Source organism: Lithobates pipiens, unplaced genomic scaffold (genome assembly GCF_037356315.1).
Source record: "Lithobates pipiens isolate NorthernLeopardFrog02 unplaced genomic scaffold, aLitPip1_a1.2 Scaffold_3, whole genome shotgun sequence".
NCBI lineage: Eukaryota > Metazoa > Chordata > Amphibia > Anura > Ranidae > Lithobates > Lithobates pipiens.
Genome location: NW_027507790.1, coordinates 124,349,162 through 124,375,615, shown reverse-complemented (window position 1 = coordinate 124,375,615; position 26,454 = coordinate 124,349,162). Strand labels below are relative to the sequence as shown.

At 47.3% G+C, this 26,454-nt stretch overlaps 1 protein-coding gene across 3 annotated transcripts in view; it reads right to left on the bottom strand.

Annotated features, from left to right (window-relative positions):
• Nucleotides 1-1,170: 1,170 nt before the first annotated feature.
• LOC143939995 (uncharacterized) overlaps nt 1,171-26,454 on the bottom strand; it is a 37,340-nt gene continuing 12,056 nt past the window's right edge. For 2 of the 3 annotated variants that reach the window (XR_013263789.1, XR_013263788.1), the window contains exons 2-3: nt 3,087-3,157; nt 1,171-1,498 (exon numbers count right to left, since the gene is read on the bottom strand). Coding sequence is in view for 1 of the 3 variants with exons in the window: in XM_077461074.1 (XP_077317200.1) it covers nt 1,261-1,498; nt 3,087-3,157; nt 21,767-21,824 (367 nt within the window). In the remaining 2 variants the exon portion in view is untranslated. Of the gene's footprint in view, nt 1,499-3,086; nt 3,158-21,766; nt 21,825-26,454 lie in introns of all 3 variants that reach the window. The other variant, XM_077461074.1, reaches the window with a different exon arrangement.

Here is a 26,454-nt window from a genome sequence, read left to right as displayed (position 1 = left end):
GACCACACACGACGAACAGACAGTCCGCTGAAAGCTTGCACGATGACGTGTACAGCACGTACGACGGGACTAGAAATACGACGTCCAATACACTGCAATGCAACCTTCGGCCGTGTAAATCCTTTCTGAGCATGCGCCATACTTAGTCCGTCGAACTAGCCTACTCACGAGCGGACTGTCCGCTGAAACCAAGTTTGGACGGACAATATTACGGAAACTCCGAAAGACTTAGTCCGCCAGACTGTCCGCTGAAAAAGTCCGCTGAAGCCCACACTCGAGCGGATTGTCCGCTGAAACACGTTTCAGCGGACCAAGTCCGTCAGACAGTCCGCCCGTGTGTACGCGGCCTAAGGATGAGCTTAAGCCCGTTCACTCCACGTGCCCGAGTCCGCAGCTGTAGAGATCAGGAAATGTCTCAGTGCCTGTGATTGGCGCTGTGCGCTGTCAGCTTCCCAGCGGGCTCGGGCACGTGGAGCTGTGAACACACCCGAGCTCATCCTTAGTCCTGAGCAGCACTCTGGGATTCGTTGGGGCCACAAAAGATATATATATATATATATATATATCTGCAAATAACTTTCCCAAGCTCATCCTCAGACTCTTCACCACACACAGCAGTGTGCAGGTAAGTTTTTTTTTCAATTGAGATGAATACATTGTAAAAGCTCAGTTAATGTCAGTTGGTCTAAATCAATTCTAAATATATTTGGACACAACATGTATACTTAGTGTTATGTTCCTGTTCATATTTTTTGAACTTAAAGGTTGACAGACAACCGTTATTACCAATAATATGTAATGTACTTTACAATGCTCCTGACATATATTTCAGCTTCCTGGATTTTTTTTCATCTGGCCTTCAGATATGAAAGGCAGAGTGATTTAACACCTACTTAGATTTGTCATCCATGTGCCGAAAGGAAAAGAATGCTGTTTGCAATAAACGTTGCATAAAATAGTTCATTTGCATTTAGTTCTAAAGGTTGAAAGATTGTCAGGCAAAATGGTCAGCCCTCGTGCATGTTCACCAAATCTGGCCCTCTTTGAAAAAAGTTTGGACACCCCTGGGTTAAGCTAAAAGTGAATTCTATGTAAGGAAGAAGAGGTCCATCAACTTTAGGAAAAAAGCAAAAAAACTGTCAGAAACCATGAACCAGACTGAAACAGAAGTACAATTAAATATTTATTTATTGTTTATTAATAAAGAAATAAAAAGGTAAATAGAGTAAGCATAGTCAAAGCATAGCCAGAGTCCAGTAACTAAATCGAGTAGTCAGCCAGGCCAGAGTTCAATAACCAGATCAGGTAATCTGCCAGGCCAGAAGTCAGGGATCCAAGTGGAAGAACAGTAAGCAGGATAAGGAGCGAGAAGCCAGTCTTTAAACAGGAACGCAGGAGATGGTTTCTTGTGATGTGTCCAGGCGAAGGTGGAGATGAAGTGAGCTGGACAGCTTTAAGTAAACAGGTCAGACGAGCAGGATCAGGAACAGCTGGGTATCTGTGAAGAGAGATGAGAGCTGGCAATTAGCCAACAGCTGAGCAGCCAGCCCAGAGAAGTAAGGGCTAAGCCAGCCCTGACAAAAACGAAGGACCCATGGAGTGGGGTGGGGTTACAGGATGTCCAGGGGGCGTGTCCTTCAAAGCTTTGCCAATGTCCAATCAAAGGAAAGGGCCTATAACCCAGGGTCCATATATATATATATATATATCAAGGCTGCGTTTACCAAAGATTAAATGACATTACTAAGTGCTTATAACTTAATGTTAGGTTCTTTATATAAAAAACATTATCGCCTGCTAGAATGACTTTGCAGAAAGATGGTATAGAACAAGTTGCTGTCTGCTTTATTGTTGGTAAGCTTGGTTGAGGAACATAAAGCCTGTTTTTGTGTGTTACAATGAGGTATTAGGGAGTCTAGAGGTCATTCAAGCTGATACTGTGTTTCAAGATGGCAGAATGAAAACTTTATGTTTAGGGGTGTCTTGTATTGCCAACTGTCTGGGACTGAAGTTTAAAAGCCTTCGTTTTTTTTATTAAATGTCATCCTAACACATTAGTACTGTAGCTGGCAACATATCTCAGTGCACATGCCATGGTCAAGTTAAAGTTTTGCATGTTTTCTTAATGTCCAATGCTTTAATGTACAATATTTGTTTGCTTTAACGCACTTGTGTACAGTGTGAATGGCACTAGTACTATAGCACTTGTATGTCCAGCTGCCTGACAACCCTTACAAAATGAATGTGCTGCCTTAATGCACAAAAATGCTTTGCTTAAATGCACTTGCACATAGTATAAATGGGCCTTAAATCTGAATACCAATATTGCGTTGGACTTTTTCTTTTATTAAGTAGTCTCAAACAGCTAATCAGAGTTCAGCCGGAGCAGTGAAAGATAACTCATTTTTACTTTATCACTTAGCTTACTGCCTTTTCAATGGTCATACTTTTCACTGTAAACTGGGGCCTTGTGTCAGTGCACTAAAACAACCTTAGCTATAATAATGAACCATTTTCTGCAAATCTGAGTCTCAACCTAAAATACACACTTGACCTTTTTTTTTGACAAATTTAATTGCTGATCGCTGAAATATAAAATGTATGATTTTTCATGCCACAAGCATTATTTTTAAGTGTTTTAAAGGTAACAGTAAAGTGAATTAAAATATCTGTAGGTTGAAATCAAACAGCCACAAAGTTAAAAAGTATTTCCTACTTTGTGCTGATGCAAGCACTTTAAACAACTGCAGGATTATACTATATTGACCACCACCTACTGATCACCCTCCTGAGACCAAGATGGATTAAAGCTTATCTGCAGGATAACCACTGCAGTGCAGGCTTTACATCTCTTATAAATAAAATGGTTAAGTTTATATATATATACATACATATACACACACACACACACAGTATACACCGATCAGCCATAACATTATGACCACCCACCTAATATTGAGTGTATCCACCTTTTGCTAAAACAACCCTGATCCATTGAGGCATGGACACCAAAGTAACATCCGCACGAATGACAGATTTTCCCGCAGAACATTGCCCAAAGCATCACACTGCCTCTGTCAACTTGCCTTCTTATACTGCATCCTGGTGCCATCTCTTCCCCACATAAGTGACGCACACGCACCTGGCCATCCACATGCTGTAAAAGAAAATGTGATTCATCAGACCAGACCACCTTCTTCCATTGCTCCATAGTCCAGTTATTATGTTCATGTGACCATTGCAGAAGGTTTTGGCTGTGGCCATGGGCCACCATGGGCTTCACAGCCCCATGTACAACAAACTGCAATGCCCATTTTTTCTGCTTTCACCACATAAACTTCATTGACAACATGTTCACTTGCTGCTTAATATATCCGACCAATTTTCAGATGTCATTGTAATGAGATATTCCCTTTGCCTGTCAGCGGTCATAATGCTATAGCTGATCAGTGTGTATATATATATATATATATATATATTTATGGTCGGAGCCCTCCGCTCTAAGAGATATGAAAGAACACATAAACACGTCACAAGACTAACAACATAAATAGACCTGAACTGTGCCCTTGGTCTGCTGTAAGGTAAGCCCTGGTGAGCTGGGCGGTGAGCCCTGGTCTGCTGGGCGATATGCCAAGAGAAGGCCGCATACCTTAAGAAAGTAAATGGATGTTTCTGTAGAGAAACGTGTTTTAAGTGAAGTACTCTGAGAAGGGAAATGGGTGGGTGGGTACCTTGCACTGGAACCGACACAGACCGTTTGTGGGTGGTCTGATTATATACCCTCCGGGCTCCTCCCATAATTACGGGCCACCATACTGGCCCTCTTATTTATGGTCGGAGCCCTCCGCTCTAAGAGATATGAAAGAACACATAAATAGTGATGGACGAACGTTTCGCCCGGCGGTCGTTTCGCGGCGAATTTCCGACATTCGCGGTCCGCACGTTCGAACGCCTTTTTCCGTCGTTCGCCGCGGCGGACTTACGTGTTTAATGTATACAAGAACTTTAACCTTTGGTGACACGTTTATCATGTGATACAGGACAGCCAATTGAGACATGACAGCACATGGACACTTGTACATTCCCCCTAACCTATAAATACACCCGATCCGGTGGCCATTTTACATTCTTTCTTCTGTTACGATAGGGACAGGTTCCTGTGTGGAGTAGGGAGAGATAAACCACTAGCTATTTGGTACACAAAAGTTCTTTTCAGGACTGGTATAGGTGTTAGGTGTTGATAGGTTTGCTGTGCTGCTGATTCTTGCAGCAGCCTGAGTGTCTTTTGTTAGTTTAGAGAAAGGGAAAGGACGGTGTATGCTACAGGGACAGCCAGATTAGTCTTTCATCATCATCATCATCATCATCATCATCATCATCATCATCATTAGCTGTTACTATCAAGGTCCACAAAAGAGCTGTTCCAGTAACCACTAATCGTTCTCTTTTTTTGCCAATTTGTATAGGGACAGGAAGGAAGCAGTGTTGTCAGGCAGTGAGGGTAATTTTAAAGACTTGCTGTTATTATTAGTTCCACAAAGGTTCTTTTCAGGACTGGTATCAGTGGTACAGTAATAGGCTTGTACATGTATAATATTCTTTCTTCCAAATATAGAAAGGATATTATACTTGACTGCTGCCCTTCTGCTGCAGTCTGCTAAACATTCACAACTCACTTGTTCCACAAAAGTTCTTATAAGGACTGGTAACTTGGTATAGGGTGCTACGGTACATAGGCTTGAGTGCGGTACAGTCTGCTGTTCTGTAAGGACCGCTATCGGTCCACAATAGATAGGGTTGACGTGCACCACTGCTGACCGCTGCCCTATACTGCAGCAGTCCTTCAGCGGTATAGGGACTGACGTACAGTCTGCTAATCACTAACACACAACCTGCTTGTTCCACAAAAGTTCTTATAAGGACTGGTAACTTGGTATAGGGTGCTACGGTACATAGGCTTGAGTGCGGTACAGTCTGCTGTTCTGTAAGGACCGCTATCGGTCCACAATAGATAGGGTTGACGTGCACCACTGCTGACCGCTGCCCTATACTGCAGCAGTCCTTCAGCGGTATAGGGACTGACGTACAGTCTGCTAAACACTAATACACAACCTGCTTGGTCCACAAAAGTTCTTATAAGGACTGGTAACTTGGTATAGGGTGCTACGGTACATAGGCTTGAGTGCGGTACAGTCTGCTGTTCTGTAAGGACCGCTATCGGTCCACAATAGATAGGGTTGACGTGCACCACTGCTGACCGCTCACCTATACTGCAGCAGTCCTTCAGCGGTATAGGGACTGACGTACAGTCTGCTAATCACTAACACACAACCTGCTTGTTCCACAAAAGTTCTTATAAGGACTGGTAACTTGGTATAGGGTGCTACGGTACATAGGCTTGAGTGCGGTACAGTCTGCTGTTCTGTAAGGACCGCTATCGGTCCACAATAGATAGGGTTGACGTGCACCACTGCTGACCGCTGCCCTATACTGCAGCAGTCCTTCAGCGGTATAGGGACTGACGTACAGTCTGCTAAACACTAATACACAACCTGCTTGGTCCACAAAAGTTCTTATAAGGACTGGTAACTTGGTATAGGGTGCTACGGTACATAGGCTTGAGTGCGGTACAGTCTGCTGTTCTGTAAGGACCGCTATCGGTCCACAATAGATAGGGTTGACGTGCACCACTGCTGACCGCTCACCTATACTGCAGCAGTCCTTCAGCGGTATAGGGACTGACGTACAGTCTGCTAATCACTAACACACAACCTGCTTGTTCCACAAAAGTTCTTATAAGGACTGGTAACTTGGTATAGGGTGCTACGGTACATAGGCTTGAGTGCGGTACAGTCTGCTGTTCTGTAAGGACCGCTATCGGTCCACAATAGATAGGGTTGACGTGCACCACTGCTGACCGCTGCCCTATACTGCAGCAGTCCTTCAGCGGTATAGGGACTGACGTACAGTCTGCTAATCACTAACACACAACCTGCTTGTTCCACAAAAGTTCTTATAAGGACTGGTAACTTGGTATAGGGTGCTACGGTACATAGGCTTGAGTGCGGTACAGTCTGCTGTTCTGTAAGGACCGCTATCGGTCCACAATAGATAGGGTTGACGTGCACCACTGCTGACCGCTGCCCTATACTGCAGCAGTCCTTCAGCGGTATAGGGACTGACGTACAGTCTGCTAAACACTAATACACAACCTGCTTGGTCCACAAAAGTTCTTATAAGGACTGGTAACTTGGTATAGGGTGCTACGGTACATAGGCTTGAGTGCGGTACAGTCTGCTGTTCTGTAAGGACCGCTATCGGTCCACAATAGATAGGGTTGACGTGCACCACTGCTGACCGCTCACCTATACTGCAGCAGTCCTTCAGCGGTATAGGGACTGACGTACAGTCTGCTAATCACTAACACACAACCTGCTTGTTCCACAAAAGTTCTTATAAGGACTGGTAACTTGGTATAGGGTGCTACGGTACATAGGCTTGAGTGCGGTACAGTCTGCTGTTCTGTAAGGACCGCTATCGGTCCACAATAGATAGGGTTGACGTGCACCACTGCTGACCGCTGCCCTATACTGCAGCAGTCCTTCAGCGGTATAGGGACTGACGTACAGTCTGCTAAACACTAATACACAACCTGCTTGGTCCACAAAAGTTCTTATAAGGACTGGTAACTTGGTATAGGGTGCTACGGTACATAGGCTTGAGTGCGGTACAGTCTGCTGTTCTGTAAGGACCGCTATCGGTCCACAATAGATAGGGTTGACGTGCACCACTGCTGACCGCTGCCCTATACTGCAGCAGTCCTTCATCGGTATAGGGACTAAGAGTTTTGTCACAGGGTCATTTAAAAAATGACAGGCAGAGGAAGAGGCAGGCCCTTCCGCAGGGGTGGTAGGGGTAGGGCAGGAGCAACAGGCTTGAGCCAAAGTGGGAAGTTGCAGAAGGTGCGTTCAATTACTTTAAAGGATGCACCAGACTTGGTTGAGTGGCTCGCTCAGCCTTACTCTTCTGCACCCTCCTCATCCTCTCGATCTGCACCCTCTTCTTCACTCTCTGCTATGTGCACCCCCAAAGACACTACCACCAACAACACGACCACCACCACCACCACCACATACCTTCCGCTTGAGTCACTGGAATTATTTTCCGATCCATATCAAGAGGACATTTCTGATGCGCAGCCACTCTTGGTATTGGATCAGGAAGAGGAGGTAGCAACAAGCGCTACTCAGCAGTCTGACGCCAGTACCCAGATCAGCCCAAGGAGGAGGTTGGTCCCCGGTGTTGCTGCCTACTCCGAGATCTCTACTTATAGCGGTGGGGAAGGTGACGTTGATGATGACGTGTCTAGTGATGTCACGTGGGTGCCCACAAGAGAGGAAGAGGAGGGGAGTTCAGAGGGAGATATGGACCAGCAGATAGGGAGGAGAAGCAGCAATGACTTACATTGCACAGCAGGGACAAAGCAGACTGCAAATGTATCAGGAGCGAGTCATCGACCATGTACGGTCACATCTGGCGCTCCCAGGACACCGGCACATGGCTCCGCAGTGTGGGCTTTTTTTAACGTGTCCGCTGCTGACAATAGCGTTGCCATCTGCAATCTTTGCAGTCAACGCGTTAGTCGCGGTAAGCCCAATACTCACCTAGGGACGACCGCCTTAAGAAGGCACATGAGCAGCCATCACCGAGCCCAGTGGGAGCAACGGAACACACAAAGCCACACTGCAGGCTCTCACCGTCCAGCCTCGTCTTCTACTTCTCCTTCTCCTCTCTCCTCACAATTGTCCTCCACTCCACCTTCCATCACGCCAAGCTCACATTTTTCTGCAAAAAGGCAGGCTTCCGTGGGCCTAATGTTTGAGCGTAAAAAAATGATGACGCCGGATAACCCTCTTGCCCAACGGTTGGCGGCTGGCTTGTCAGAACTCATAGCCCGCCAACTACTGCCATATAAACTGGTGGACTCGGAGGCCTTTCGCAAATTTGTGGCCATTGGAACACCACAATGGAAGGTCCCAGGAAGGAAGTATTTCTCAGAGAAGGGCATCCCAGAGCTATATGGCCATGTTCAGCGGCAAGTGAATGTATCTCTGGCACACAGTGTCGGTGCCAAGATACATCTGACCACAGACACGTGGTCTAGCAAACACGGGCAGGGAAGGTATATCAGTTTTACTGCCCACTGGGTGAACCTTCTGACGGCCGTCAAGCATGTAACCCGTGGCACCCGTGTAGATTTGGTTTTACCGCCACGGATTGCATGCAGGCCTGACTCTTCTTCTCCTCCTCCTACTCCATCCTCCTCCCTCTCCTCCTCAGCTGCCTCCTCCTTTTCCGCTGCTAGCGTCTCTTCCACTGCACCGCCCAAGCTCCCCAGAACCTATTCCACATGCCAGGTGAGACGTTGCCATGCCGTGCTGCGTCTGTTGTGCCTGGAAGCAAAGAGCCACACTGGCCCGGCACTCCTTTCAGCTTTGCGTTCACAGGCAGATGAGTGGCTAACACCGCTCAATTTGACAGTTGGTAAAGTGGTGTGTGACAACGGTGCCAATCTGCTTAGCGCATTGAAACAGGGCAAAATCACGCACGTGCCGTGCATGGCACACGTCTTAAACTTGGTCGTGCAGCGATTCCTTGTCAAATACCCTGGGGTCCAGGACATCTTGCGGCAGGCAAGGAAAATCTCGGCCCATTTCAGAAGATCTTACACGGCCATGGCTCGCCTTGCTGACATTCAGCGGCGACACCATCTGCCGGTCAGACGTCTTATTTGCGATTGCCCGACGCGATGGAACTCAACCTTCTATATGCTTGATAGGCTGCTCCAGCAGAAACGTGCAGTTAACGTCTACCTGTATGAACTCTGCGAAAGAAACGGTTCTGGGGAGCTGGGTTTTTTTTCACCGCGCCAGTGGCTGCTCATGCGCGACACATGCAGACTTCTGCGGCCATTTGAGGAGATCACCAAACTGGTCAGTCGCAGCCATGGCGCCATCAGTGACATGGTACCTTATGCCTTCTTTCTGGAGCGTGCATTGCGTCGTGTCATTGATCAGGCTGTGGAGGAGCAGGAGCGGGAAGATGAGGAAGTCGCAATGCTGGATGAATTCCCAGGGGGGGCTACTCTATCTGAGACAAGTCAACAACAGGAGTCTGATGAGGAGTCAGAGGAGGATGGTGCCGGGGCGGATGAGCAGGAGCAAGAAGAGCATGCTTTAAACCTTTCTGGGATCCCTGTTGTGCGAGGATGGGGAGAGGAGAATGAAGAGGACGACATTATCCTGGATGATGAGCAGGAGCCAGGCCACCACACCGCTTCCACTTTAGTGCAAATGGGGGCCTTCATGCTCCAGTGTTTTAATAGGGACCCCCGTATAAAAAGCATGAGGGTCAAGGACCAGTACTGGGTGGCAACGTACTTAGACCCCCGGTACAAACACAAAATGGCGGAAATGTTACCGCCGTCGCAGAGGGCTGTCAGAATGCAGCACTTCCAGGCCTTGCTTCGAGAAATGCTGCATTCTGCTTTTGCGTGCGCTGGCAGAGGAGCAATTCCCACTCCCAGAGAAGGATTTGCGGGTACCAATCCAACAGCGCCTGCAAGAAGAGGCCGGTTTGAAGATGTGTTGGTGACTTCGGATATGAGGTCATTCTTTCAGCCGACCCATCGACAGGTGTCATCCGGATCCAGCATCAGGGAACGCCTAGACCGTCAGGTGTCCGACTACATTGGGTTAACGGCCGATGTGGACGCTCTGAGGAGTGATGAACCCCTAGACTACTGGGTGGGCAGGCTTGACCTCTGGCCAGAGCTTGCCCAATTTGCAATCGAACTGTTGGCTTGCCCCTCATCCAGTGTCCTGTCCGAAAGGACGTTCAGCGCAGCAGGGGGGATTGTGACCGATAAGCGTACTCGCCTAGCTCACGACAGTGTTAACTACCTCACATTTCTAAAAATGAATGAGGCATGGATCTCGGAGGAATTCAACACATGTGACCAGTAGACCATGTATATGTCTATAAACTATTTTTTTAATCAAGCACACAGACCTTCTTAATTCATTTGGCTCACTTCCTTGACCCAAAAAAGCACACCGTACTATATGCCCCTACCCTCCTCTTTGAAGAGGTTGAGCGGTGTCATATTTCTACTGGGGCTGCTTATGATATCCCTGTGCTGTGCTGACTTCCTCCTGGGGGTTCTTATTATGAAGGGATCACACTATCCCTGTGCTGTGCTGACTTCCTCCTGGGGGTTCTTATTATGAGGGGATCACACCATCCCTGTGCTGTGCTGACTTCCTCCTGGGGCTGCTTACGGTGCTGCTGTCAGCGCTGTATGTCACGGTGCTGCTGTCAGCGCTGTATGTCACGGTGCTGCTGTCAGCGCTGTATGTCACGGTGCTGCTGTCAGCGCTGTATGTCACGGTGCTGCTGTCAGCGCTGTATGTCACGGTGCTGCTGTCAGCGCTGTATGTCACGGTGCTGCTGTCAGCGCTGTATGTCACGGTGCTGCTGTCAGCGCTGTATGTCACGGTGCTGCTGTCAGCGCTGTATGTCACGGTGCTGCTGTCAGCGCTGTATGTCACGGTGCTGCTGTCAGCGCTGTATGTCACGGTGCTGCTGTCAGCGCTGTATGTCACGGTGCTGCTGTCAGCGCTGTATGTCACGGTGCTGCTGTCAGTGCTCTGTATTACGGTGCTGCTGTCAGATGCCTCTATCACGGTGCATGTGTCATTCCGGTATGTCACGCTGCTGGTGATCATCTCCTGCACCCTCTTCTTTGCCTACCCTGGTCCCTGACCTTCCCTCTCCTCCATTGCCTTCATTAGCTCCATAGTCCTGAATTGTTAGAACAATTTCCCAAATAAAATAAAAATGCTTGTAGTTATCGATCCCAAATTCACCTCATACATGTATTATGTCATTGTCCAGATGGTGGGACTACGTTTTACCCCCTAATAATTACCACGTGGCCGCAAATTCGACATGAAGGTTTGCAAAGTTCGCCTCCCATTGAAGTCAATGGGGCCCGCGGCGAACGTTCGGTTTCGCGAACGTTTGGGTCCGTTCGCATTTCGCGTTCGCGAAACGTCCCGTCGGAAGTTCGTCCATCACTACACATAAACACGTCACAAGACTAACAACATAAAATAGACCTGAACTGTGCCCTTGGTCTGCTGTAAGGCAAGCCCTGGTGAGCTGGGCGGTGAGCCCTGGTCTGCTGGGCGATATGCCAAGAGAAGGCCGCAAAAGATTTGGTTTAGGGAGGTAATTATTAATTTATGTACAACAAGACACTACGGGGCAAAGTTGCTGAAGACTCAGGACATTTCCACTTGTGGATTGGAGATGTATCGAGTAAAGCAGGTGGTTTCCCGCCTGCCCATCTTTGATCGCGTGGACTGGGACCCCGTTTCGTGAGGCTGCTGATGCTGCTCCGATGCGAAAGAATGTCCAAGAAAATGACCAAGGTCCTGGCCTAATTTGCTCAAAAGGAACCTGACGTGACTAATGAACTGGTTGCTGCCTGGGGTACTAATCAGGAACGGTAGTAATGGGCTGTCCTGCGAGGGATCAAACATATGGGCCAAAAATTGATCTAGGATGGACACGGGGCACCAGGCTTTGAGAGTTTGGAAAGGTTTGATGTCAACCCCTGGACCGGACTATTGTGTTTTGGACACCCTGAGGAGCAAGATGAAGTAAGTCTGATGGCGTGTGAGGTGGCGTCTACGTAACACTTTACAACTGGGATGGTGACAGTATTCACTGGGGCGTAAGAAGCTGTAGAAAGCCAGGTAGATGGCTGCTTGAACGAGCAGGCTGAATTTAGCCAAAGGGGAATGTGACAGGATGAAAGACACGTCTCGGAATATGGCGCTGGTGACGGGTAGCCGTTTGATACTGATTTGGGGTCATTTGCCTGTGAATACCACACAACATGGTCTTGACCGTATGGGCGGCAAACAAGACGGTTTGTTAGGATCTCATAAGGGGATGAAATACTGGATGTCAGCTGAGTGGGGTCTAAGGTATTGTGTGAAAATGCCAACTGTGTGTGGTGGCATAATATGAAGACCAGGATGTGATGGAGAACTCTTTGTATTGCTCTGGGGTTTGAGGCTAGTAACCTGACATAGAACCTCTAGGCTGCACGGTAGGCCTTCAGGGTGTTGTGAGATAATGAAAGATTAATAAGGCAGGTAGCATCGTGAAAGTGTTGTTTGAATCCGAGGTTAGCTACGACCAGTGTGGGATAAGAGACATGGTCGGGTCGGTTCCAGGTTTCTGCAAAAAATAACGAAGCAAAGTTAACGGGTAGTGCGTCGGCCAGATTATTGCGTTTGTCTGGGATGTGGACGCATAGGACGTTAGATTGGTGCTGTGGGGATAGTGGCACCAGCCTGCGCAGGAAGGCCACGATGGCAAGCTACTAGGACCTCCTTTATTCATAATACTGGCTGTGGCTTGGTTGTCTGTGGCGAACGTCACTGTTTGTCCTGCCCAGTTGTTGCACCAGACTTGAGCTGCTGCGACAATGGGGTAGAGGTCGAACAAAGAGGAGGACTAACTGAACCCAGGAATCAAGAGGATTTCTGACGGCCATGGCCCTATAAACCCAATTTGCCCAAAAATTGAGGAGAGGACCTGTGGAGGCTGTGGTGACCATGACTACCTGGGATGAAGAGAGAGATGCTGAGGAAATGCACATTGGCATGCCATTCCAATTTGTGAGAAATTCGACTCCCATGGGCAGATCTGCTATAGCTGGCACATCTTAATTTAAGGATTTAGTCAGGGTCTTTACCTGGAAGAGAAACACTAAAAGATGGGAGGTAAAGGATCCCCTTGAGTCTGGCTGCTGCCTTGGCTGAAAATGAGCGGTGATAGTCAAAGGATGGGCACCCTGCATACTTGTGACCTGCTGCATGCAGATACGGGTCCAATTCTACCCTCCTGTTGGGGTTGCTCTGCCTAACGTCTCTGACTGTCCCCAAGGCCAGCGCAAACTCTGTGACAGTGAGCTTGCGATTAAGTAAAGGGTCTCTGTCCTTCAGGATGACGGAGACATCTCCCAGCGAATATGACTTGTTCTAGGCCAAGTTGTGTACTGCTATGAGGAGGGATGCTAAGTTAACGTCGTTGTCATCCAAGATGTCCTCCTAGATGCCCTGCTAGGACAAGGTGTGCAGGGAAGACGATGGTGCAGAAGTTGGGTGTATCTGTAAGTGAAGGTACGGGAATGACGGTGGTGACTGGAGCTGGTAGGGGCACGGCTGGGTGTACCTCCAGGGCTGTCACTCTGCTTGGACTTCGGCGACTGCTGTTGACAGTGTGGTTACCCAGGAGTGCCGCTGAATAGTCGCAAAGAAGATAGACTGAAGTGGTGCCTGGAAGGGGTGCCACTGGCAGTGGAGACAGTAGCCTAAAGGCTTGGTTTCCTGGCTGCGGCAGGGTAGGATTTACTCCTGCGACACCGTTCTGCTATGAGTTTTTTTTTTTTCTCTTTTTTTTTTTTTTTTATTGGTCCAAGCTCTTGTGAGACTGTAAACCGCCGCTTGCTGAGCCCATAAAGGGTGATGGCAGGGCTGAGGCAAAGTCCTCACTGTCTGCCTGCGACATGGCGTCAACTAAAAGCAAGGGGGGGGTGCGTATGTTTGAGGTAAGTTGCAAAGGTAGGAGGGGATAGTTGCGTTGGGTAGATAAGATGAAAGGCGTACGGAAACAAGAAGAATAGGACAAGGAACGACAGCCATAGTGACAGTTGGTTTGCGCTCGAGAGCTGTTGAGTGTGACTTTAGAAAACTCAAAAGAATGCGTGACAACCGAGGTGAGCCAGGAGGTGACTGGCTAGGTAACCGATAGCTCGGGTGTCAGTCTGTGCTCGGCACAGACTAATGAACCAGAGCGCCCCAGGGCGGACTGGGGTGGGTAGCTGAAGTCTGGTATACTAAGTAGGAATGTTGCGATCTGTAGTTAATTGACGTGGGTTCGGTCTACTAATGCTTGCACTGCCAGCAAGTATGGAGATTAGGTGACCTTGTCTGCGTATTGAAGGCTTGTGCTTCGAAAACAGAGTGAAGTGCACAGAAGTATGTGACAGTTGCTAACGCCTCAGGAGCAGGTCAAATTCTGTATGTGAAGTAAAAATATGTAGTGAAAGAGTGTTTAAGACCTGACTTTATGCACTAGTTGTGAAGTCGACTGGTTGGGGTCGAGAACTGAGTTGACCGGGAGCCTGTAGTAAGGTGACATGAGAATTTCGTTTTGACAAGGGGGATTGCAAAGAGCTCTTTGGGGCAAAGCTGGCCCCCTGGTGAAGATGCAAGCCCTCGACAATGTGTTTTTTTTATTTATTTTTTTTTTTTTTATTATTATTATTTTTTATTTTTTTTGGGAGATACTGTCCAAACCTGGTGCAGGGTGGACTAACTGGTGTTCTAACTGGCCTAAAAAGGGGAAAGCGACAGAGAAAATGATGAGCAGCCGTGTTGCTACTGGAGATGATGAGTGGCAGTTTGAGCCCCTTGCTGAAATGCTTGCAGCGATTGCAAGGAAGCGGCTTTATTTGAATTATGAGGTGAGAATGAATGAATGGATGAATGAGGTGAGCAGCTGTGTTGCTACTGGAGATGAGTGGCCGTATTTAAGCTATTGTGGAGATGCTTGCAGCGATTGCAAGAAAGCAGCTTTATTTGAATGTATAAATTAAATTATAAGTGTGTAGGAATGAGGAGAGCAGCCGTGTTGCTACTGGAGATGAGTGGCCGTATTTGAGCCATTGCATTGATGCTTGCAGCGATTGCAAGGAGCTTTGTTGAAAGGCGAAAGAAAAGGTTTATAGAGGAAATGTGATTATGTAGGAATGACCGTGCGCAACACTGAGCAAATTGGTGGAGAGAATTGTGTATGATCATGTATGGATAGAATGAGAAAGTCAAACGTAAGTACTGCTGAATTCGTACAGTCGATGTGACTAGTTTGAACTGGGCTATAGCTATGGAATAGTCTGCGAAAGATTTGACTCATTTGAGTCGGAGATGCAACAGGATTCGGCTTGGTTGTTAGAGTTGCGTTTGGCAAGGACTGGAATCGTTGCGCCGATGCTGCGACTAGACTCGAATCTTCCGTAGATGCGACTGAGAGGCTCATATATGGGATCCGACCGTATCGCTAAGGATATGGCTGGGTTCGGATTGATTGAATTGTGATGGTGGTTGAAGGGGCTGGTGATTGCCAATGACCCGAAACATAGAAGCAAAGTTGCGACTAGATTCGAATCGGCCGTAGATGCGAGGTGACTACAGGGCTCGTATGACAGATCTGCCCGTATTGTCGATGATATGGCTGGGTTTGAATCGACTAAATGGTGATGGCGGTTGAAGGGGCTTTATGATTGCCGAGGATCCGAAACATAGAAGCAAAGTTGCGACTAGTTTCGAATCGGCCATAGATGTGAGGTGACTACTGGGCTCGTATGACAGATCTGACCGTATTGCCGATGATATGGCTGGGTTTTAATCAACTAAATGGTGATGGCGGTTGAAGGGGCTTTGTGATTACCAGGGATCCGAAACATAGAAGCGAAGTTGCGACTAGTTTCGAATCGCCCATAGATGTGAGGTGACTACGGGGCTCGTATGACAGATCTGACCGTATTGCCGATGATATGGCTGGGTTAGAATCAACTTAATGGTGATGGCGGTTGAAGGGGCTTGTGATTGCCGAGGATCCGAAACATAGAAGCGAAGTTGCGACTAGTTTCGAATCGGCTGTAGACGCGAGGTGAGTAAGGGGCTTGAATGTCGGATTTGACCGCATCGCCGTGAAGTGAACGACTCGAGTAAACCCGCGTTGGGTAGAAAGCATGAAATACATGAAAGATGACATAGAAAGACTTACGGTGGCGTAAGTGCGACTTTTTGCAAAACGAACATGATAAATGAACATGATAACGTAACTACTAGAGTTTAGAGGAGCGGTAACAACAAAGTCCTACCTGCAACAGCGAGTGTGTAGCGGTCCGAGCGTGAGACAATCGATGAAGATATATACGACCGATCTTAAAGGTACAACTACGTGGACACGCAGTGAGTTGGCAGAGTCAGCCTGTGCAATGCATTTGACACGAATCAGCTTAAAAAATTTATGAGATGAATCTGATATAAATTGGCAGTAAGGAGTATCTGATACGAATTGGTTGTAGAGTGTATGCCATTCCTTACTGTGAAACCAAACACCTATCAACCACCCATCCCCCAGGCTAGTCAAGTGCAGGAAAGACATCAGGTGGGTTTAATTACACCTCAATCAGCCACAGAAACCCATACAAACAATACCTGTTTATCTCAAAAAAGGATGAGAACAGTGAATGTTATAACCAGTGAAGCCTATGGCGAGTGATATTGGAGAACGACCAACAGCGACTCGGAGGCTTGGATCTATGAATGAATCGTATGTTTGGTAGAAGGAATTTACGAATGTACTATGCCTGTGCCGAAAGATGTCGGGACATGAGTGTCAACAACTCAGAGGTAGGTTTTGCGAAAGGGGTGCAGGATAGTAAGCACGATAAGCCGCAAGTTTGCACATGATATGAAAAGATTCAGATACTACTTATCTGCGACCATGAGCGGGAACCGCCGACGAAGACCACGAATGAAGAAGCCAAAGTGCACCTGCGATTGGACGCACAGATAGCCGACCGTGAGGGAGCTGAGAAGTGTCGGCCCCTTGATGTGCAGTACCTTGCACTGGAACCGACACAGACCGTTTGTGGGTGGTCTGATTATATACCCTCCGGGCTCCTCCCATAATTACGGGCCACCATACTGGCCCTCTTATATATATATGGTCAGAGCCCTCCATCCTCAAAGATATGAAAGAAAACATAAACACGCCACAAGACTAACAACATAAAGAGACCTGAAGTGTGCCCTGGTCTGCTGTAAGGTAAGCCCAGATAAGCTGGGCGGTGAGTCCTGTTCTGCTGGGCGGTATGCTAAGAGAAGGGCGCATACCTAGAGAAAGTAATGGATGTTTCTGTAGAGAAACGTGTTTTGAGAAGTACTCTGAGAAGGGGAATGGGTGAGTGGGTACCGTGCACTGGAACCGACACTGACCTTTGTGGGTGGTCTGGTTAAATACCCTCCGGGCTCCTCACATAATTACAGGCCACCATACTGGCCCTCTTATTTATGGTCAGAGCCCTCCGTCCTCAAAGATATGGAAGAAAACATAAACACGCCACAAGATTAACAACATAAATAGACCTGAATTGTGCCCTGGTCTACTGTAAGGTAAGCCCAGGTGTGCTGGGCGGTGAGTCCTGTTCTGCTGGGCGGTATGCTAAGAGAAGAGCGCAAAAGACTTGGTTAGGGAGGTAATCATTTATTAAGGCAAGACAAGACGTAACAGGGCAACATTGCTGAAGGCTTGAGACATTTCAGTCTGTGGATCGGGAATGTACCGAGCGAAGCAGGTGGATTTCCACCTGCCCATCTTTCTGATAACGTGTTCTGGAACTCCGTTGCGTGAGGCTGCTGATGCTGCTCCAATGCGGAAAGAATGTCTTAAAAAACAAGCGGGGTCAAGGCCTAAGTTCCGTAGGAGGATCCTGACGTGACTGATAAACTGATTGCTGCTTAGGGGTCTAACTGGAAATGGTAATAACGGGCTGTCTGGTGAAGGTTCAGGTAGGTGCGCTAGTAATTGATCTAAGACAGCCACGGGGCACCAGGCATTGAGGGTTATGAAAAGCTTGATGTCCGCCCCTGGGCCAGCCTGTTGCGTTTTAGACACCTCTAGGTGTAGGATGAACAAAGTTTGATGGCGTGTGAGGTGCCGCCTGCATAACGTCTTGCAGCAAGAGCCGGTGACTGAAAATTTGCGGGGGCGTAAGAAGCCGTAGAAAGCCAGGTAAATGGCTGCTCGAATGACAAGGCTGGGAAAGAAGCCAAACGGGGAGCGAGAGAGGATGATCAACATCTCCCCCGGAAAATGGTGCTGGTCACAGGAAGGCGTTTGCTACTGATTGGCGGCTGTCGTTTGAGAATACCGTGCAGGATTGTCTTGACCGCGTGAGCGGTGAATAAGGACGGTTTGGTGGGAGCTTGCAAAGAAATGTAATGCTGGATGCCAGTCAGATAGAGTCTGATAGTATTATGTGACAAAGCCATCTGTGTGTGGCAGTATAAAAATGAAAGCCAGGATATGGTGGAGATCCCCTGGCACTGCCCGGGGAATGCTGCTAGAAACCTGTGGTACATTTTCCAGGCAGCACGATAGGCCTTCAGCGTATTACGTGACAATGAAAGATTAATGAGCTTGGTAGCGTTGTGCAGGTATAGATTCAATGCAGGGTAAGTTGAGACCAGTGTGGGATAGTAGACATGGTCGGGTCAGCTCCAGGCTCTGTGAAAATAACAATGCAAAATTAAGGCGAGACAGAACGTCGGCTGAGGTATTACATTTGCCAGGGATGTGGATGCAGAGGACATTAAATTGGTGCTGTAGGGACAATTGTACCAGCCTGCGCAGGAAGGACATTATGGCCAATGACTTGGAGAGGCCTTTGTTTATGATGCTGGCTGTGGCTTGGTTGTCTGTAGCGACAGTGACTGTTTGTCCTGCCCAGCTACTGCCCCAGACTTGCGCTGCAGCAACTATGGGGTATAGCTCGAATAATGAGGAGGATTGACTGAACCCAGGGATCAAAAGAATTTATGGCGGCCATGGGCCTGTGAACCAGTGATGGCCAAAAATTGCTGCAAAACCTGTGGAGGCTGCGGCATCTGTGATTATCTGGGGTGAAGAGGGAGATGCTGATGGGATGAACATCGAAATGCCATTCCAATTTGCTAGGAAATCGTCCCACATGGTGAGATCGGCTATCGCTGCTGGGTGTAATCTAAAGATCTGTTCAGGGTCTTGAACTTGGGAAAGAAATACCAAGAGGCGGGAGATGAAGGAACCATCCTGGAGGATGATCCTTACGGCAAAGTTGAGCATCCCGAGCAACGACTGAACTTGCCTCTTAGTGCACCCTTGGGTAACTGTAAATGTATGAATAACCGTCCTGATGCGGGTTAATTTGTCGAGAGGTAAGCTAGCCTGCATGGCTTGAGTATCGAGTATGATACCCAAGAGGGTGATGCGTTGTGCAGGGCCTTCCACCTTCTTCTCTGCTATGGGTACATTGAGTTTGGAAAAAACCTCCCTAAGGCTCTTTAGATCTACTGGGGATTCGCTAGGTTTCTCAATAAGCAGAAAGTCGTTCAAGTAGTGGATTACTTTCTGACAGGACACGTGGTGTGAAAGGATCCAGGACAGGCACTGGGCAAACGTGTCGAAGAGCCAAAGACTGCTTTTGGAGCTGAAAGTTAACTTTGTGGCGAAATAGTACTGACCTTTTCATTTGACTTCGTGCCATCGCCATAGGTATGGTTGAATTGATAGCGACTTAAAAGCGTCCGCAATGTCTGCCTTGGATAGCCAGGCGCCAGCTCCTATGCTGAGGATGGTTTGGATAGCAAGGTCTACTGACGAATACTTAAGGGAGAATTCCTTTGAGGGTATGAGGGAATTTAAACTGGGAAACTGAGAAAAATGAGGTGCAGACAAATCATAGACTAAACAAAATTTATTACAAAACTTGCCCTTAACGAGCCCGATAGGGCTGACTCTCCAAACTGAGAAAGGTGGGTGTGAGAAGGGGCCGATCATGTGAAAGCCTATGGTAAACTCTTGCACTAGGAAGGCTGCCAGTGCTGGTGACGGATGTGAAGAAATATAGAAATGCAGCCATCCAATGTGTATACGGCGAAGTCATGCAGGGTTGAGTTTTTTGATCCCACAGGCATGTCTGGGGTGAGCTTTGTGGCAAGTGAGGCAGATATGGAGGAGTCTGCATTGAGGGAAATTGCAACCCCCGAAGTTGAAGTTGTTGCAAATTTGTGCCCCACCTAGTGCTTGAATGGGTCATCCTAACTTATCCTCCTGGGAGCGCTGTGTAGTTGCTCCTGAACTCTGAGCTATATTCGGGAAGGAGGAGAAGTTCGGGGGGCGTCTGCCCTCGCTGTCCGAACACCAGTTAGCTGTGTGGGTGGCAGATGGCAGTTTGTGCAGAGTGGGGAGCGTAGGCCAACGAAATGGCGACAGAATAGTTCTGTATCGACTGTGCTCCAGTCGGTAGTCACCTGGAACTGGCTAAGCCTAACTGCTGCTTTGGCTGAGAAGGAGCGGTTGTAGCTGTAAAACGAACTGCCTCCATACCTATAGCCTAGATCCGTCATTGCGTGTAAATTCAGATCTAGTTCTTCCCTCCTGTTGGGGTTGAGGGAGCATATTATGTCTCTGAACATGCCGAAGGTGAGCACGAACTCAGTGACTGTGAGTTTGTGTGCAAGCCTTTGGTCTTTTGCTTTTAGGATGACAGAGACGTCTCCCCATGAATAGGCTTTGTTTTCCGCCGCGTCATATATTGAAATAAGGAGGAATGCCAAATTCACGTCCTGGCCATCGAAGATGTCCTTCCTTATGCCTGCTGGGACGAGATGTGCAGGGAAGACGGTGGAGCTGCTCTGGGGCGTACCAGTGCTGGCACGGGGGTGGCGGTGGCGACTGAAGGTGGTAAGGGGACCACTTGCCGTACCTCCAGAGTCCCCACTCTTGTCTCTAACGTCGGAGACTGTTGTTAAGGGTGAAGACACCAAGGAGTGCAGCTGAGTAACTGCTGAAGCAATTGACTGCAGGGACACCTGAGTGTCTAGTGGGGCTAGCAGAGAAGGTGGGAATAGTAGTTTAAAAAGTTCAGCTTTCCTCGCTGTGACAGGGTAGGGAACATTCCTACACCGAAGCTCTGCTGTGAGTTTGGGGGTGGTCCAGGCTCTGTAGGACTGCATGTCATCGTTTGCTGAGCCCGCCCTGGGTGATGATGGGACGGGGGTAGGAACATTGCTGCCGGCCAGTGACATGGCGTCTGCTAAAAATAAGAGGGGAAATGCATATATTTTAAGGAAAGTCTGGGGATATAGGAGGGGACCGAAGCATTTTGAGGAGATAGGTGGTAGGTAGTAGGAAGAACAGGAAAGGACAATGAGCGACAGCCATAGTGACAGATGGTTTGCGCTTGAGCGCTGTTGAGTGTGACTTTAGAAAACTCAAAAGAATGCGTGACAACCGAGGTGAGCCAGGAGGTGACTGGCTAGGTAACCGATAGCTCTGGTGTCCGTCTGTGCTCGGCACAGACTAGTGAACCAGAGCCCCCAAGGTGGACTGGGGAGGGTAGCTGAAGTCTGGTATTTTAAGTAGGAATGTCGCAATCTGTAGTTAATTGACATGTGTTCGGTCTGCTAAATGCTTGCACTGCCAGCAAAAATGGAGATTAAGCGACCTTGTCTGCATAGTGAAGGCTTGTACTTCGAAAACAAAGTGAGATGCATAGAAGTATGTGACAGTTGCTAATGCCTCGGGAACAAATCAAATTATGTATGTGAAGTAAAATATGTCGTGAGAGTGTGTATGAGAGAAAGGAAAAAATGTGGGTTAATTTATTTATTTACTCATTAATTTCTTCTAACTAAGCACCTGCCTTGAAGCCCTAGTGATGAAGTCTCTGTTGGGGTCGAGGACTGGGTTTGACCAAGAACCTGTAGTGGGGTGACATGGAAATAATTTGTGAAAGGTGGATTGCAAGAGCTGTTTTGAGGCCGTAGCTGACCCCTGGTGAAGAATTTACCTGGGAAAAGGATGCTCCGAGCCTGTTGTAGGATGGACCAGTTGGCAATCTTACTGACCTGAAAGGGGGAAAAGGGATAGAGAAAACGTATGAGTAGCCATGTTGCTACTGGAGACATTGGCCGTTTTTTTAGCCAAATGCAAAAAGACCTGCAGCAATTGCAAGAACATGATCTTGTTAAATGGTGAAAGAAAAGCAGAGAAAATGATTATGTAGGATTGACCGTGCGCAACTGAATGAATTGGTGGAGGGATTTGTAAATGAACATGCATGGATAGACTTGAGAAAGTGAAACAAAGGTACTGCTGAAACTTTACGATGTGACTAGTAGGAACCGGGCTGGGATGCGAACCCCGGTAGAATAGTCTGTGAAAGATTCAACCCGTTTGAGTCGGTGATGCGATAGGGTTCGGTTTGGTTGTTAAGGTTTTTGCTTAGTGAGGACTCGAATCGTAGCGCTGATGCTGCGACTAGACTCGAATCGTAGCGCTGATGCTGCGACTAGACTCGAATCCTCAGTAAATGCGAAGTGATTTCGGGGCTCGTATGTTGGGTCCGAACCATATCGTCGATGACATGGTTGGGTTCGGATTGACTGAATTTTGATGGTGATTTGAGGGGGCTTGTGACTGCCAAGGATCCGAACCGTAGAAACGAGGTTTGTGACTAGATTCGAATCGGCTGTTTGGTGAATATATGCTATCCAGTAAGTGGTGTAGGGGGTCAGTCAAGGTGAGGTGAATTTTTCGTGAGTGGTGTAGGGGTTGCGACTGGCTCGAATGACTCGCATGACTCGCGTCAGGTAGAAAGAACGATATACATGAAAGGCATAGACAGGGCTTCGGAGCCATAAGTGCGACATTTAGCGAAAGAAAACATGATAACGAAGCGATTCGATACTTTGAGTAGAAAGGTAACAACATAGTCCTACCTGCGACGGCGATGCGTGGCGGTCGAGGAAAGCTTGGAACGGGATAGCGATTGTGAAATACGCACTCACGAATACATAGTGAGTTGTGAAAGTCGGCCTAGTGACGAAATACCGCGCACAGGAACCGACACTGACCATTGTGGGTGGTCTGGTTAAATACCCTCCGGGCTCCTCCCATAATTACAGGCCACCATACTGGCCCTCATATATATATATATATATATATATATATATATATATATATATATATAAATAATTTGTTGGTGGTACATGTCAGTAATAAAATGCATGCATATAAACCCTCACAATGAGCTTCTCTAATTTGCACCCTTTGGATCGATATGCCATCGGAGGGATTTCGTTATATCTGGTTGATAAGTGCAAAACATCTATCATTCTTGGGGAAATGTAAATGTATTGCTGAGATGTACTGTATATGTTTTTTTTTTATTTGCTTTGACATATGCTTTTGTAGCAGGTGACCCCATTGGAAATAAACTCTTCCACAACTACCCATGCTCCTTAAATTAAATTATTGCATATGGGGCCAACCACAGTCCTAGGAGCCTCCATATTGTTTGCAAGTTACATTGTCATTCTTGCCTCTCTCATCTCAATACTAGGGCCTATTCACACAATGCACTAGATTAATACCTACATTTCAATGCCTTAAGGTGCAGCTTGTAACACCCTTTAAGGCATGATATAATGTATTTGTACCATTTTTTTTTTTTCAAGGCAGAACACCATAACTCAGATATTTTACATATGAGCAATTGAGCATTGTGATGCCCTGGTGTTCTAGACTGTACATTTATTGACACATTACTTGCTAACAGGGGGAAAGAGTATGGGGAGAGATATCATTAGCCTTTTCTGTTTCTTTACTGTTAAATCACAGGTTTGGAACAAGAAGGTTACACAACTTTATTAGAGAAAAAAAACAGCCCCCATGTACAGTAATTTAAGGTGCATTTAGTACATTTACTGTAGTGGTTTGCCTGCAGTGCACAGATATATGTGAGATGCATACCATGCCTTTTACAATATTTGGCACTGCAACACACAATGTTATAGTAGGGATCACCAAACTTTTTAAACAAAGGGCCAGTTTCCTATCCTTCAGGCTTCAGGAGGACCAGTTGGAGTAGAATATGCCTCTGGCTCAGCAGGAGGAAAAAGATGACTTTGCGCCTGTTTTCGGAGGAATAGTGGAGGAATAGAAGGAGGAATAGTGCTCCTTCATTGGTATCAGTGGAAGAAAGAGTGCCCCATCATTGGTATTAGTGGGAAGAGTAGTGTCCCATCTTTGGTGTCGGTGGAAGAAATAATGCTTTAACGCAGGTGTCAGTGGCAGGAATGCTGCCCCATCATTGGGGGTCAGTGGCAGGAATAGTCCCCTATTGTTTGTATTAGTGGGAGGTATAGTGCTCCATCTTTGATGTCAGTGAGAGGAATAGTGTCCCAACATTTTGTAGTGGATGACATTTTGGAGAAAGTGTCATTTATGTGTAAATTTTGTTTTTGCCTCAGAAGAGTAGTGGGCTTCTGAGGGTTAATTATGTAGGTTAACGTTGACATCAGTTTGGCTGGGCTGTGTTAGAAGTTTTGCTTGGTCATGTGTACAGTGAGGTGCACATGACAAGCCAGAACCAGGCCTGGTTGGACGTTTTGGGTATCAGCCTTCTCTGAACCAATCAGTGGGTGTGCCGGGCCCTGCTGAGGAGTCTGGGAGGGGGTACTTAAGATGTTGAGGTCACGTGTTCAGTAGGAGTTCGTGAGGCCCGAGTGGTCTGTTCTTGTTCTCTGGACCGGGGTTGCCCCGCGAGGGGTCCTGGTCACAGGGTGTTCGACATCCCGCAATATGCTTCTGTTAGTTACCCCCTATAGACACGTCTGGTCTGGGGTAGGGATCCGTCTGTTCCTGAGTCTCAGAACCAGCTGGTCCGAGGCGCAGTAACGGAGGGAGGATTCAAGGTGTCCAGGTGTGCTCTCGGCTTGGAGGGGCACCACAGCTCGTGAAAGTGACCAGGGGAGGACTCTTCGGAGGAGGGCCAACAAGCTGGCATCCTGAGAAGTGCCTGGTTACTGAGTTGGGAAAGACAGTGACTAATCCACGCTTTTTCCAGTACTATCAAGGAGATAGAAAACATTCCAGGTACTGAGGAAAAAGGTTCCTGTTCACGTTCAGTTATAACTTGTTCAAGGGCAGAGATTTTACAAGTTCTAAATCAAAGTGCTGACTTCCATAATCTCTGGCTAGAGATTTGTTCAGCCTTGAATCGCCCAGCTGCGAGTGGCTACTCTCTGGGTGGTATGACTTTGTTACGTCTGCAGTTCAAGGTGCCTGAGTTCTTGACCCTTGCCCTCTGTTCCTATATGAGACTGTGTTGTTGGATGTTACCCCTTTAAAATAAAACCTTTCAAAAGGGACTTTATTGGTGGCAGCGTCCAAGTTGTTGGGAATCAACCCTGGGAACCCCTAGACGTGGAAGAACAAGCCAAGCGGAGGTAACCGGTAAGCCCAATAAGACAAGGCCGCCTTACAAAGGGTTATGACCGCTACAATTTTTATTAGTGGAAGGAAGTATGGCCCATCATTGGTGTCAGTGAAAGGAATAGGGCTCCACTGTTGTCATCATTGAGAGAAATTATTAGAGAAATTATGCCTTACTGTTACCAATATTGGTGTCAGTAGGAGGAAATAACGCCTTAAATCAATGGGAGGAATAGAGCCCCAAGGGCCGCATAAAGGCAAGCAAAGGGCCGGATTTAGTGTAGCGGTTTGCCTGCAATGCACATTAACCAATTACAGACCGCCGCACGCCGATATACGTCCTAAATTTGAAGAGGAATACCATTGTTATGGCAGCAGCTAGCTGCCATAACCCAGGTATCTTCTTCGGCCAGCGGTCTGCTTTCAGATAAAAGTGGTCTCTGTGGCGAGTTCACCACAAGATCACTTTTATTGGCGGCGGGAGAGGTCCCCCTCCGTGCGCTCCGGTGCCCTCTGCCGCCTACCAGAGCCGTCGGCAGCGGCCGAGGCGATCGGATCCTTTCACATGCTGGGTATGGAGACGAGTGAGGGGAAGATGGCCTCCACCCATCTCCATACCATTGCAGGGCAGAAGCGATGTCAAAACGTAACTTCTGCCCATAGCGCTTAAAGGAACTTTTTTTGTGTGTTTAAATGACGATTTTATTTTTATTTTTTTATTGCATTTTTGTGTAAATATGAGATCTGAGGTCTTTTTGACTCCACATTTCATTTTTTTTTTTTTTAACAATCTTTTTATTGAAAGTTTCACAGAATAACAATCAAAAGATACATGCTGTATCATGAAAGTAAATTAACCGAAAGTACATGTAATTCCTTGACCTGTACATACATTATACATTAATGATCGAGTATTTTAATAATCGTCTAGACATCATCGACGTTGGAATGAGAGATTTGCAGCAATTCAAACAAGTCATAACTGTTCTGGCAAGTATATCTAAGGACGTCTTCTATACTTGTCCCATAAGGCCCATTTCCGAAGAAAGGATTGTATTCTATTTTCCTGATATGCTATCGTTCTTTCATATTCAAACGAGTGGTCAACTAAAGCCATTACTTCTGACAATAAAGGGGAAGCAGTAGATTTCCATTTTCGCGTGATAGTCAGCCGAGCCGCGAATAAAATATGTGTCACTAACGTGAGCTCTGTGGGGGGATATATATCTAACTCCACGCCTAGAAGAGCTTGTTCCACTC